The following is a 13,563-nucleotide window of genomic DNA, read 5'->3' as shown; positions in this document are numbered from 1 at the left end:
TTTACATTCAGATCATACCCCTGCAAAGCTGCATATAGGAACCAAAGCATTCAACAATTTTTAAGAAACTCTTTAAAGTTTCTACAACTAAAATCATCTACCTGCAGATCAGCTAGCTGGAATGACTCCTATTCCTGCATGTCTTTCACTGGGTAAAAAGCATAGACATCTTGTTAGATTTGTGATATTCACTGAGGTATCCAAGCTGTTAAATTTCAGGTATAGTAATAAAATGCTCATCATCTATATGGTCACGTGAGCATTTTGGTTTGATTCAGGAGTGTATTTTTGAAATTAATCTTCTGATTATGCCCACCTACACCACAGTGTTACCAGAGCATATTTACTCTCAAATGACACTAAACCAGAAGATGCTGTTCACCTACCAGTAGTTACTCAGTTCACGGGACTGCACCATAGCTAGTATAAATTAAAGGCCCTCAAAATATACAGAATTGTTGACACTGGGTCCTCAGTGTCAACTGCTTTGCTCTACAGATCTCCTACTGTTATGTTGTAGTAGTTGCTAATGTGGACATAGCCTATGCCTCCGTGGATTTGGTTCAATTGTGAGTTTTTTTCTCAGTGGAATGTGTAGATTGCTTTAGAAAAAGTTTGTCTTGCCTGAAAGCAAGTCCTCTGTCTTCATCATGAAGTATCCATATATCCCAGAAAAAAAAAAAATCAGGAAAAGTTTTTCTGCTTCTTTTTGACCTTTATTTTAGACCCCAATACTGTGTAGACACAGAAATCAATGACAGCATGATATGCTTTTGAATTTGTCCTTCAATGAGGGTCTTGGCACTCAATGTGAGGGATGGAAGGTAAGCCTGCAGTGATGCTGGAGGTCCCTGTTTTTGCAGAGAGTTGAAGTTCAGAAAATATTTCTGCCTCAAAACTATATGTATGTTTTCCCAAATTCACTCCGTTTTGGAGAAAGTACAATGTATTTGCTTGTTAGGCCTTCTTGGTTAAAAAACTATTGGGAAATATAAACAGGATTTCTGCATGTGACAAGATAACAAGAAACTTTGAAAACAGGAAGTCCTCAGGGCACAGAAAGATAAGTAGAGTGCAAGCATTTTTCTCTCAAACACCAGACTACTTGCTTTTCAAAATTATTTTTGCAAAATAGAGCGCTTTAGTTTTCTGGAAGAAAAAAAAAAAAATCTATGAACCATCTGATATCACAGTTGATCTCTATGTGTGGCCATACAGTGAACTATGCTTACAGATAGACTGTGAAGAAATGGGAACCAGATCCTGATTATGCCTGCCAGGAGGCACTAACCTGTATCTTTCAGCTTTGTAATTCTTGCACACTTTCTTGTGGAATACCTGCTGCTGTCTTATGGATTAATAGCTCTCATGAACCATAGAATAATACAGATTTAAATGACCGAGCCTATTACATACTGTGTTCAAGAACAGGACAGAAACAAGCATACCTATGTGTTTCATACAAAAAATGTCATACTTGTAAGAATATCCATACAACTGGTCTAAGCTCTATTATATTACATTATTACACTACTTAAAAATAACGAAAAAGGAATGAATCTGTACAGTTATAAAGTTACAATTCATGTTTGAAATAAAAGACAAAATCCAGCCCTTATCAAAAGAAAAAAAGCCTATTCTGATAAATGATTTTAAAGCAAAGCTATTAATTCAAACCAAGTCATTAACCACTTACAAATTCTAAAACATTCTGTACGTATAGTCCTAAAATGTATTTTTGTGTAAAGTGCTAGTTGATTGTTACATCCCACACCTAAATAAATTCATTTTGGTATGAAACAAAAAATAAGAATATATTCAGGATAAACCAAAATATTATCCAATGAACAACAGATACAGAGACGCATTCAAATTGTTTATCACAGAAAACTTACGTCTAGTAGCGTGTGAAGATGCTGATCCTGGAAAACACTGTGAAGAAAATCTAAGTCTTTTTCGCTGCAGTCTGTAAGTGCATGAATTTCTTCCAGGCTGTCCAGCACCTGTGAGACTGCTCCTATGGGGCAATAAACAGGAAAAAAAAGAAAGAATAAAAATCAATAAAGCAAAGACTCACGGTAAAGTGAACTTTGGAAAAGGAAACTTTCCCTTCATCTGGTACAACTGGAACAGGAACTTTAAAAAGCTGAAGTTTTTACAGGAAAACTCACTGAATAAACTTTACATATATCAACAGTGCCCATATATAGTGTAATTATACATAAGAAATCGTTCAACTGAAGAGAGGTTAAAACCTGTTTTTATTAAGCTTAGCTTTGTTCTATTTTAGCCTGGTTTCCAACGACATCTTACGAAGTTATTTGGATTATCTGCCCAAGTGCCTGTCCTCACCATTCTCACCCCAGCCTTCTCTTTTTTCACTTTTTGAACTGCTGGCCAATTTCAAATACATATTCCAAATCAGTAAAAATTTGAAAGAACAAACGCTCTCACAAATTCTTTTAAAATCAGCATCTGGATAGAAGAGGGAAGAGAGCTAAAGACCTGACTGCCGTGTCCTCCAGAGCAATAAAAAAGGCTGTAACATGAGCTCCAGTTTTTGTTCTGTTTGTTCTGCTTGTCTGGTTATCTCAGACCCAGTTATAGCACTTGCTCCCTTTTGACCAGTGGATTGTTTTGGGTCATAGGAAGATGGGGATGATTTTTATATGGTGTAACGGTGAAAAGAGAAGTGAGGGATATGCGGACAAAAAGGACAAACAGTAAGTATTATGGAAGGTGGAAGCCCATGAGGAGAGTTGAACTCACAGCAGAGGAGGATACAGAAACACAACACAAATCCATAGTAAACCAGCCTATATTGCTTCCCTGTGGAACAACTTGTTTTAAAAATCAGATATCAGTGGTGGCTGCCACTTGTGTGCATTACTAGAATGCTAACTTTGGCTTATCTAAACACCCACAGCTCACGTCTTCAGTTTCTCCACAGTAGTATAAGCATCTGGAAAGATTGTAGCATATCCAGTGTTAGTCTGCAAAAATGCCAGTGTCTGACAGTGAACTGCTGAATGCTTTTTCATAAACAAATTCTTGATTCTGGATACAGAATTCTATACATTCTGTATTTCACCAGTTTCTCCTTAATACGTTTATTCTGTTTACTTATTCATTTGCCAGTGTCCTTTTGTCACGGTAGATAATATCTAAAAAAATGCTATATTTCTTGAAATTCCATCCTCCACTGTATGAACAATTCTTATCAGCCTTCCTTAACTCAAGCCCTTTTGTTATCCATTGCATTTTCAGAATGTAATAAAAAACAAAAAACCCAAGCCCCTCTTAACGACACAAGGAAAGAAGTTAAGTTCACTTATTTCTCTGAAAACCTTGAAAAACTGGAATAAACGTAACAAAATACACAAAATCTACTATACAAGACTTGTGACCTCATGGCTTAGAAGGACAAGTAAGTTACAACTTTAGAAAGTCTTGCATCACATTTAGTACAAATCTCAACCTAGGATTCTCGCCACAGTTCCTTGTATACCAAGGTTAAGAACCACAGTATTCCCCTGACTCACAACGCATGGCTCAGGAGCAATAAGACTTCCTTAGTTCTCTCCCATTAAATGCATCTGACTACTTATTTCCAACTGATGTATTAATTTAAGTTATGTTCCTTTAAGAAAGGCGTGGCTGGTCAGCAAAGAAAACTAACTCATTGCAGTTGCTGTGCATGGGGTCAGCTGCACTCCATCTTTGATAATGAATAAGCATGCTTGGCTGAAAGGAACTGTCCATACTCCTCTGCCTGTGCCACAACTTCCACGCTGGGAGACAGAGTAGGAAACCTGAAAAAATACGGGTACTGGGAATCCTCTGGTAAGAGCATGGAGAGATCACAGCTAAGCCTCAAAGGCAAGGAAGAAAAACGTTACTTAGGGACCCAAAATGGACTGCACTGAGTTTCTTTTAACATTTTCAGTATGTCAGTTAAAGGTTGACGAACTTAGAGATCTTCAAGCCTGAAGAAAAGTGCTTGACTTTCCAGGATGCAGTTGGCAGACGGAAATTTGTTAGAATTCTCTTTTAATTTCTATTCTTGTCATGCTCAGAGTTTAAATTAATTATTTTCTTTTCTAGCAAAACTTTGCTTTCTGGGTTCAAAGCCCCTTCTGTGTATTTGGAGTGTTTACTTTAAGGAAAGCTCAAAAGGCTTGGATATCTTAAGAGTCTCTAATACTGCTCAATGTTGCTCATAACCACTAAAACTTGAGCCAAAGCCAGAACCAATGAGAAGTTGTCCTGGTTTCAGCTGGGATAGAGTTAATTTTCTTCCTAGTAGCTGGCATAGTGCTGTGGTTTGGATTTAGGATGAGAATAATGTTGATAACACACTGATGATGTAGTTGTTGCTGAGCAGTGCTTACACTAAGTCAAGGACTTTTCAGCTTCTCATGCTGCCCTGCCAGTGAGGAGGCTGGAGGTGCACAAGAAGCCAGGAGGGCGCACAGCCAGGACAGCTGACCCAGACCAGCCAAAGGGCTATTCCATACCGTAGGGCATCATGCTCAGTATATAAACTGGGGGGAGTTGGCCGGGGGGCAGCGATTGCTGCTCAGGGATGGGCTGGGCATCGGTCAGTGGGTGGTGAGCAATTGCATTGTGCATCACTTGCTTTGTATATTCTTTTATCATTATTATTATTATTTTCTCTTCCTCTGCTGTCCTATTAAACTGTTTTTATCTCAACCCATGGGTTTTGGGGTTTTTTCCAATTCTCTCCCCCATCTCACTGGGGGGAGCGAGTGGCTGTGTGGTGCTTAGTTGCCGACTGGGGTTAAACACAACAGAAGTATGTTCAAAGTTGTCTGCAGCGCCGTATTATTGTGAAACACTGAATGCTCTGGATGACCACATTATTTATTTGACAGTATTATTTACATTGGGAATTTTATTTTGTGGAATACTTTGAGGTCTTTCAAACAGAAATAAGTTCTATTTTTTAATATTTGCATCTCAAAAACCTTTTGAATATCTGGGAATTCCAAAACATGAAGCTTTGTTCATTAGGTCTTTTCTCTCCTATCCATTGCTCACATTGAATAGATGGCTGTAAAAGAGAGTTTCCAAGAATATCCTTAACAAATCTGATAAGAAGTTCTGACAGTGACTTTGCTAATCCCTCCAAATCACAGTTCTACTTTACGTTTTTTACCTACAATCTTATGCTGTATCTACTGCCATGTCTTTTCCTGCATTTACAAATAACGTGCACCTGCATGAGAAAATGGCATAGTAGCAATATACTGACAGCATGTTATTGCATAAAAAAGTGATAGCACAATCCTACAGGCATTTTTGTGAACACTTAAACTCTCTCTGTTACAGACATCTAGTTAAAAGCCTAAGAGTACCTTTCAGAAGAGTTTTAAATACAGATAAAAGATACTATATAAAATAAAATTAACCAGTCTTTACAGCACACCTGTCCCTAAAAAGATTCATATTCTATCATATTTAAGCTAAATTTCTAACCTTTGGGGAAAGTGTAAAAGCACTCAATATTTATAATTAAATCTTGTATCCGCTAGAAATAGGATTTAATCTCTTTTCATCATTGCAGATGCACCCATTTGAGCCTCAGCACAAATGATAAAGGAAGGACTTACATGAGTTATTATACAGTCACACAATCTAAAACCTCAGATTTCTCGTGGTCTGTAGCAGTTACAGACAGAATCTATAAATATAAAAATTAGAATGATACATAAATAATGGGAAGCCAGGAAAAAAAGAAAGTTGACTAACTTGACTGGCTTTGTTTGTTTTTTAAGACTCCCTAGAGTAAACTTTGTTAGAAAATGCTGTTTACTGCCACAGAACTTTCAAGTAGCCCCAACCACTTAGGTGAGATAAATCTAACCCTGCACCTTAAGTTACTATAAAAATATATACATGTACGATTGTGCAGGAAAGGTTGTAATTCCAGTGATACAAGTAGAAGACTCTTCTTCACAGTAATAGTAACAAAATCCGCACCAAACATGGTTCTGCGAGAAGACTGTGGTAACTGTGGATCCTACTGTAATTGCACATATGTTCTCAGTGTGCAAATAAGCAGTGATATTCTGGGCCCTGCACACAACCTTCCTTCTTGTATTCCCATAAGACTACCTAAGAAAAGATGGCTGCAACTATTCACAGTTCCCTTGGGGCTGACAACTTTGAAAAGTTGAACAGTATGGGCTATCACTATATTAAAAAAAAAAGTCAGAATGCTTATGACAGTTTTCTGCAGTCAGTACTAGTACATGAAGTGTTTTTATAGTTAGTGGAATGAATTCTTAAGGATGATACCAAATTGCTTCTAAGAAGATGGAGATGAACTGAGTAGCTTTCTGCACACCGAGGCAGATCTAGTATTTGTCAGACAGACATGTTTGCTTTATAAGGCAATAACTTGGGATTATTTCTTCACCAGTGCGTAGTCAAAGTTATCATAGGTATTTCCTGCAGGTTCTGTTACCTCATTTATGGAGATGGCCATTCAGAAATAGTTCTCTCTTACAGCTGAATTCTATCTCTAGTCTTTGTAGTTCTCATACAGTGCCCTTAATACCAACCTGAAGGTGGTATGGACACCGGGTCATCAAGCTATAAGTAGACAAAGCTTTGGTAAAATGGAGTGCTGTTATTACACCCTGGCATCTAGCTATTCTAATCTGCAACAGGTGGTTTGGCTAGAGAGACTGAACTTTAGAGCTAGGTAGGAGTTGTTTGCTTCTCCCCAGAAGAGGAAAGAAGAGAATAAAAGAGAATAAATCTTTAAAATACTATTCCAAGAATTGTCTACATATTCTCCAATAGTAATATGTCTCCACCACAAAACACCCCAAAAGTTTGCTTTTCTGAGGCTCAGCAAACAAGGCAGGTACAACCGATGACTTCTCTTATGCAGCAGGCAGTACACAGAATCACCAGCTGCTTTTCCTGCAGCAGGGATCTGTGACAGCATCTGACTAAAGAGTGTTCAGGTAAGAAGACTTAGATCTTGCTGCAAAACACAAAGACTATATCCTGACTACAAACACATTCTGAGAGAGGGTAAAAGAATTCTTTGTTTTACTTTTTTAACATTGAAGATTACAAATGTCCATTAATGTCTTGGTCAGCCATAAACGCTCTTCTGAGCAATGAAAACTTGTTAGAGGAAGCCTGACCTTGTTTAAATACAAAACTATAAAACCGTGACCTTTTTGCAAGTCTTCTGCAATTAGTATTCCAGGAAATGACTCTGCAGAAGACCTTACAGCAACCATTATAATAATAGCATATTTCTATTAAAGAGACACTGACAAAATCTAAACCCCTTAGATTTGTAGAACTGTATAAAATTAACTATGCCTTGAAGATTTTACAGTGGTTTTTAAATGACTCACCAAAGCTTAGCTGATATTTGCAATTTCTCTATGTGTCACAATTCAATACTTATGCCAGTCAATCTACAATCAACACAAGCTGATTTCTCTCAACATCACCTCTTGGCTGCCTTCTTGTGTGCAGCTGCTGGAATGAAATTAAAAAACAACCCTTGCTTTCAAAGCACAGGCATTTCAGAAGGTAGGATTTACATTTCACTTTGTTTATGAAGAGGTCTGAGGCTAGCACGTACAGCAAGGACAGAAGAAAAACCATCAGAAATTGTTAGATTTTAGAGAGAGCAAATACTACAATGACTAAATGAAGTCACTGGATACAATCTCATAAAAAACAAGCATGGGAATTATTATAAACTGCATTTTTTTCAGAAAAAAAATCTTATAAATACTGTGAGATTCTGATAGAGCACATCTGGTGCAGTGACAATGAGATAATTTTTACCAACTCTGTAATGTGAGATTCAAGTTTCATGGATTTTATTTTTATTTCTCATGTATGACAAATAAAACAAAGATTCTTTGCTTCTGCTTTAAGACTCCAGTGACACTTATACCTTTAAACAACCTATTTAGTGGTAACTGTATAAATCCATGCCTCCAGTAGTTTTGTCTTGCTGGCATCTGATTACGATACCCTAAAAGGCATAATTGTTTAACACATTAGGTAATTAAGCACTATATCAAAATGCTGTGGAAATGAAGGGGTGTCTGTCAGCTGCGGTTTTCAAACCACAATCACATGTATATTTAAAACTGTTCACTTTAGCTAAACATGAAAGTCTAGGCTCAATATCAGCATAATTATAAAAAAATACTATGCCCAAGTTATATACAAGGCCAAGTTTGCCTTAGTAGCAGTGGACAGGAGTTAAAAATGTTTAAGAAAGAACATCTCTATTTCCTGTTGGTCCTGTAAAGAAAATACTAAACATATGCTGTTTCCATTAAAGGTGAGAAAAGAATCTTTTACAGAGACAGGACCTTTCCACTACTTGTGCTGATGTTACTTCTTCGATTAAGAGAAAGCCAACTGAGGACCAGATGCTCTTCATCACTTTAAACTACATCTGCAAGAATCACTGGAGTTGAGACGCCTCTAACCTCACGCAGTAATTTGTTGCTCTTTGCTGTTCACTATATTCCAGAGCAACTATCTCTGTAAAGACAGATGACAGCCAACACGCCTATAATAGTTTAAGATAACGTGGGAGATACATGTTTCACATATATACACACAGTGTAATTAAAAAGAAAGGCAAGTGAGGACTCTATCCTCCTCAAATTTGAGCTACATAGTGTTTAATTACTTCTTCCTTCTTGAACAGAAACCAAACAGCCAAGTGTAGACACTCTCTAAATTTACAAATAAGCTCCCTTACAGACACACAGTTCTGTGAATGCTACTAGGAAGCAATTAAGACAGTAATTATATATATACACACACTATATAAATATATATAACGATCAGGAAGAGTCTAGGGAGAGAACTAGAGAGATGGAGGTTTATGGAGACTACAGTGAAACTGCAGAAAGAAGTTGGTGTGATGAAAGGGTATTGGGATTTACAACTAAATTAAAGAAGGTAAGAACATCTATGGAATACAAGAAGGGAAAGGCAGGCATGTAAAAGAGAAGAAAACCAAAGGAAATAGGTGCAGGAGAGAAAACCAGGGCTAAAGAGGAAAAGACTAAACAAAGAAAAAAGAAAGGGGCAGGGGAGGAAGAGGAAACAAGAGACAAAGTGTCCCCAAACACAAGCAAGAATGCGGAGGACAGTACTATATGTGGAAATACAAAAAAGGAGGGGGTGAGGGAGAGAGAGGGAAGGAGGGGAGAGGGAGCGGAGTAACTGATGCTCGATTTTGAAGATAGTCTTTGTTTTGTTTTGCACGCGCAGGGGCACTGTGTGTATGCATGTCTCCAGGTTTCTCCTGTCTCCATACTTGGGACCTTTACACAAAGTTTGCCAATTCCTTTTCCCAGTTATCTCTCACTGTAAAAGTAGCCACAAATATGATAGAAGGTAGTCTAGTGTGGTCATAAAGGAATATGTAGTGAGAAGGTATTGTTTTTCAGTTCAGATGGGCACCTTACAAGTAGCACACTCACATGCAACTAAACAAATAACTATTTTAACAAATGAATGCCCTTCACTATTACTGCCTTAGATACTTTCTTCCTCGTTGCAAAAATATATGGAATATACTTCTGACCAGTATGAGGGCAGCACATCCTATCAGTCAGTACGTTTGCTGAAGAAAGTCTCTACGTACAAACAAAAAACAAAAATCAGTGGCAGAGGCTCTGTATGAGGTTTCTTTTTTCCCCTATGACTGTACAAAAATAATACTGTTGCAAAACTTTTATATAAAAATCCACTGAGTTCTCACTCTCACACTACTGGACAGGCATTCTGAGATGGGGAAATAGGGGGACAAGGAATATCCCCCACAACCTGTAAGGTCAAAAGAATGAACCAAACAACAACAACAACAAAATCCATAACTTTGATCAGAAATGGAGACATGGACATATGTCTTGCTTCCATGACCTAGGATGGAAGAAGAACTGTTAGCCTACAAATCTTAAAATGCTGCAGGAAACCCCCCACATTTTATAGGCTGTATTTTGAAAATCTGCATTTGTTGGTTTTGAAATGGTTACGGTTTGGATCAAAGGGTCTAGCATTTCACACCTTCTCCTCTGTCTAGCACAGTCTGCAGGTTTTAGAAGTGCTTGCGCTTTCAGTCTCTCATGAAGCGTGCAGATAACTAGCAGCAGAACCTCCTCCCTACATGTCAATAATATTCCTTCATTAAGGAGACACATATCGGATAGTTATTTAAATCAGGTGTATGCACATATCGTATATCACATCAACACAGAATGATCAAGAAAATTCATGCAAGGGTATAGCAAGAAATTAATATATGACTAATACTACAGTATATGTTTCCTGTTGGGAGAAAAAAGCCCATTAGTCCATGAAAACATTACTTTTGGAACTAAAACACAAAACCAAACCATTTTATCCTTTTTTAATTTAATGAAAATTAGATTTTATTTCAGTTGTGTTGCAAATATTGAAAACAAAAAAAACAGGTAATTTTAATACTGCCTCTAAATTAGAACCTTCAGAATTCCCTGGAAATAATATTAGTTCTGGATAATTGTACTTTCAAAGTTATAGACAGATAGAGTCAAAAACATATGGGCTGTTTTTCTTGAACAGGCAGTATTAAAACTTGAAATAGCAAAGAGAAGAGAAGAAAGCTGATTTTTAAACATGCAAAGACATACACCATAGCTGAATGATATGCCTTAAAGGAAAACAAAGGGATACCTACTTTCTGCTGCTAGAAGTCCTAGTAGGAAGGCAGCATTTGGACAAACAACAAACAGTATGAAGATTTCAGAGCAAGCGATTTATAAAGCTGCAACCTAGCACACTAGTTTAGGCACAAAATAGTATGAACAAACTGACAAGAACCCCCTCCCTTTTTTTAATATGGTTTCTATGTGCGAAGCAAATGGGACTTGCGGACTGGGATGGGAGGAAAACAAACACTTGACATTGGGAAGGTAGCACATGTACGCAGCGTTAGGTAATACCAGACTATTTCCAACATTGGTTAAACTATTTTAAAAAAAACTCATGGCCAAAAAATGATTTCAAGTAAGAATATCGTAAGAGGTGAACAGACAAACTATTTCAATATACTGCAGACAAAGCGTAACATCATATTAAATCAATATCCTTACATCTACTAACTAGAATTTAGCAATATTACATTAAAATAAATTCTTTTACAAAAGTTTCAGTGAGAACCATTATTAGAACCATTTAGAAATACAACCACTTTATTTTTATTAACAGTGACTCTATATACTTAGAAGTTTTTGTATTTAAACATACCAGAACAAAGATTAAATAGCTGAAAAATCGTGAAGATAATAATGGAGTATTGGAAACACTCAAACTCATGATCTCAAAACTGATAGTCAGTTATACCTGTAATACTAGATAAGGAATTAATAACAGTAAATTATAAGATGAATGTAATTTTTTTTCCAAGCACTTATACTTAAAAATGTTACACAAGACTCTTTGCAAATATATACAAAAATCAGTGGTAATATTTGCTTAACAACAGATTTTTTTTTTTCTTCCTCATGTTGATGAGACTGATTGTTTTTAAGATACGGGCTTATATTGCCCATATTTCATGGAATCGAAATCCCATGAAACTACTAACCACTTACTAACTTGTGACTGAAGCTAGTTCCATGTATGTTGGAAACACTGATCTTACAACTTGGCCATACATTTGCTGTTTGATCCCACTCTGAAAGACTACCAGATTTAGCTTTTTTCCCATTACTTCCAGATTTGAAAATCAGGATCTCATACTGTTAAAATTTTCTCATTTGATATGATAATATAGAGTCTAACAAGATAAAAAAGAATGAAAATATCAATTTACATATAGCAATCCTGAGACAAAACATCAAAATGCACTTATAAAAATACCATATGAAATTTGTGCCTTGCAGTTTGAGAAAACAAGCTAGAAACACTGATGTAGACTTAACATGCCTGCTTTCTGTGCAATGCAAAAGTATACACCATTACCACAGAGCTCAGAAAGCACATAAATGTTCAGGAAGTACTGCAAACAGTGCAATTTGTTAGCCTAGGCTACATAAGCACATTTGGTCAGTCAGACTGCTATAAAATATGCTGCTGTACTTTCTCTGTGGTTAAACTGAAACACAGCATTATAAAATGCCTTACAGGAATTTAGAATTGTTTGCAGCAAAAAGCTACTCTGAAACCTGTCGGTCACATTTCACAATACGAGCACTATAAACCAAGCAATTCAAGCAGGCATTACAAAGTCCTTTAACCAAAAGGTAAGATTTGCTTTAATCTAAAAATCAGTTATGCAGTTTTCCAAAGACTATGGACTATCCACGGGCTTAACTCTAACACTGACTCAGTAGTTCTGAAAATGTGGCTACAAAAACGTTTTTGGAAATACAAAGTTATAAAAAACCTCTTCAATTTATTCGCTTTTCTAACTGTCAGCCTAAAAACCTAAACATCCTCAATCTACTTAAAACTCCAAAGTAAACGAAACACTCTTCCTGAGTTCAGCTTCCCAAGTCAAAACGTCAAACAATTCCACAGCCTTTCCTTGGGCTGCCGCAGAATGGGGGGCTGAAGAAGCAAAAGGAGGAAAACGAGAAAGCTTTACACTGGTGATGTTCATTCTTCAGCCTGAAGCATTGTTATCAAAACACTTGAAAATTATGCCTCCTTACTCTCCGTCAGCATATGACACAAGCAGAGGAAATCCTCTGTCTTGATCTAGTGTGCTGTCAGGTGATAGGAGAGCCAGGGAGGGTCGGGGAGAGGGCAGGGAGTAGGGTGGGGAAGGGCAGCAGAGAGCAAACTGATTGTGAATTTCTCTAGCACCTAATTAATTTCATGGTCCACTTCAAATACTCTTTACTGGGCCAATTTTTCTCATGTGCCAGATTTCGCCTTTAGGGTTGCTGATTGCTAACTTCTGATTTATATTTGTTTCAGCATATTAAAAATATCCAAAACATTCACTGCCTTGGGAAATTAACATTTTACAACATTATGAAGACAGGCAACCTGAAAGTCAAATGTTTTACATTCTAGCAAAAAACATTTGCAAGATGCTTGGCATTTCAGCTGTTTAGTGGCTTTACTAAAGAAGTTACTGAACACAGCCTATCAGCAGTAAAGTAATATTTTAGTTTAATAAATATTTACCTAATTTTTCAAATAATTTTAAAAGCCTCTAACGTACTCTCTCAAATTCAGCAAGACTGACTTCTGCCATGTTACCAACAGAGTGATAGCGGGATTAAGTTAAGTCCTCCAGAGGACAGTTGCTGACAAACGAGAAAATAGATCACCCAGAACAAGCTGTGGGAACCACGAGTTATTAATACACTCTGTGTGAATGAAAGGAAGATGTGGACAGAAAAAAATGGTTGACTTTAAATGAAATTTATGTGTGTTCATTCCCATCTAATTTAGTTATGCAATTTGCTGACCCCTGATTGGAAAGCTCTCTGACAAGAATATCCTTTGTGATTCTGCACCTAAGACAGTCATCTGACT

The 13,563-nt window shown here is 37.0% G+C and overlaps 1 protein-coding gene across 9 annotated transcripts in view; it reads right to left on the bottom strand.

Moving 5' to 3' along the window:
* CASK (calcium/calmodulin dependent serine protein kinase) overlaps positions 1-13,563 on the bottom strand; it is a 234,217-nt gene that overhangs the window by 67,093 nt on the left and 153,561 nt on the right. For 6 of the 9 annotated variants that reach the window (XM_087756254.1, XM_087756258.1, XM_087756253.1 and 3 more), the window contains 2 exons: positions 10,751-10,768; positions 1,896-2,017 (listed from right to left, as the gene is read on the bottom strand). In XM_087756254.1, the coding sequence (XP_087612380.1) occupies positions 1,896-2,017; positions 10,751-10,768 (140 nt within the window). The remainder of the gene's footprint in view (positions 1-1,895; positions 2,018-10,750; positions 10,769-13,563) is intronic. The other 3 variants (XM_087756261.1, XM_087756256.1, XM_087756259.1) reach the window with 1 other exon arrangement.

Source organism: Nipponia nippon, unplaced genomic scaffold (assembly GCF_047370975.1).
Source record: "Nipponia nippon isolate SJK-2023a ecotype South Korea unplaced genomic scaffold, ASM4737097v1 scaffold_2, whole genome shotgun sequence".
Classification (NCBI taxonomy): Eukaryota; Metazoa; Chordata; class Aves; order Pelecaniformes; family Threskiornithidae; genus Nipponia; species Nipponia nippon.
The sequence above is the reverse complement of the archived record's forward strand: the minus strand, read 5'-3'. Positions and strand labels throughout refer to the sequence as shown.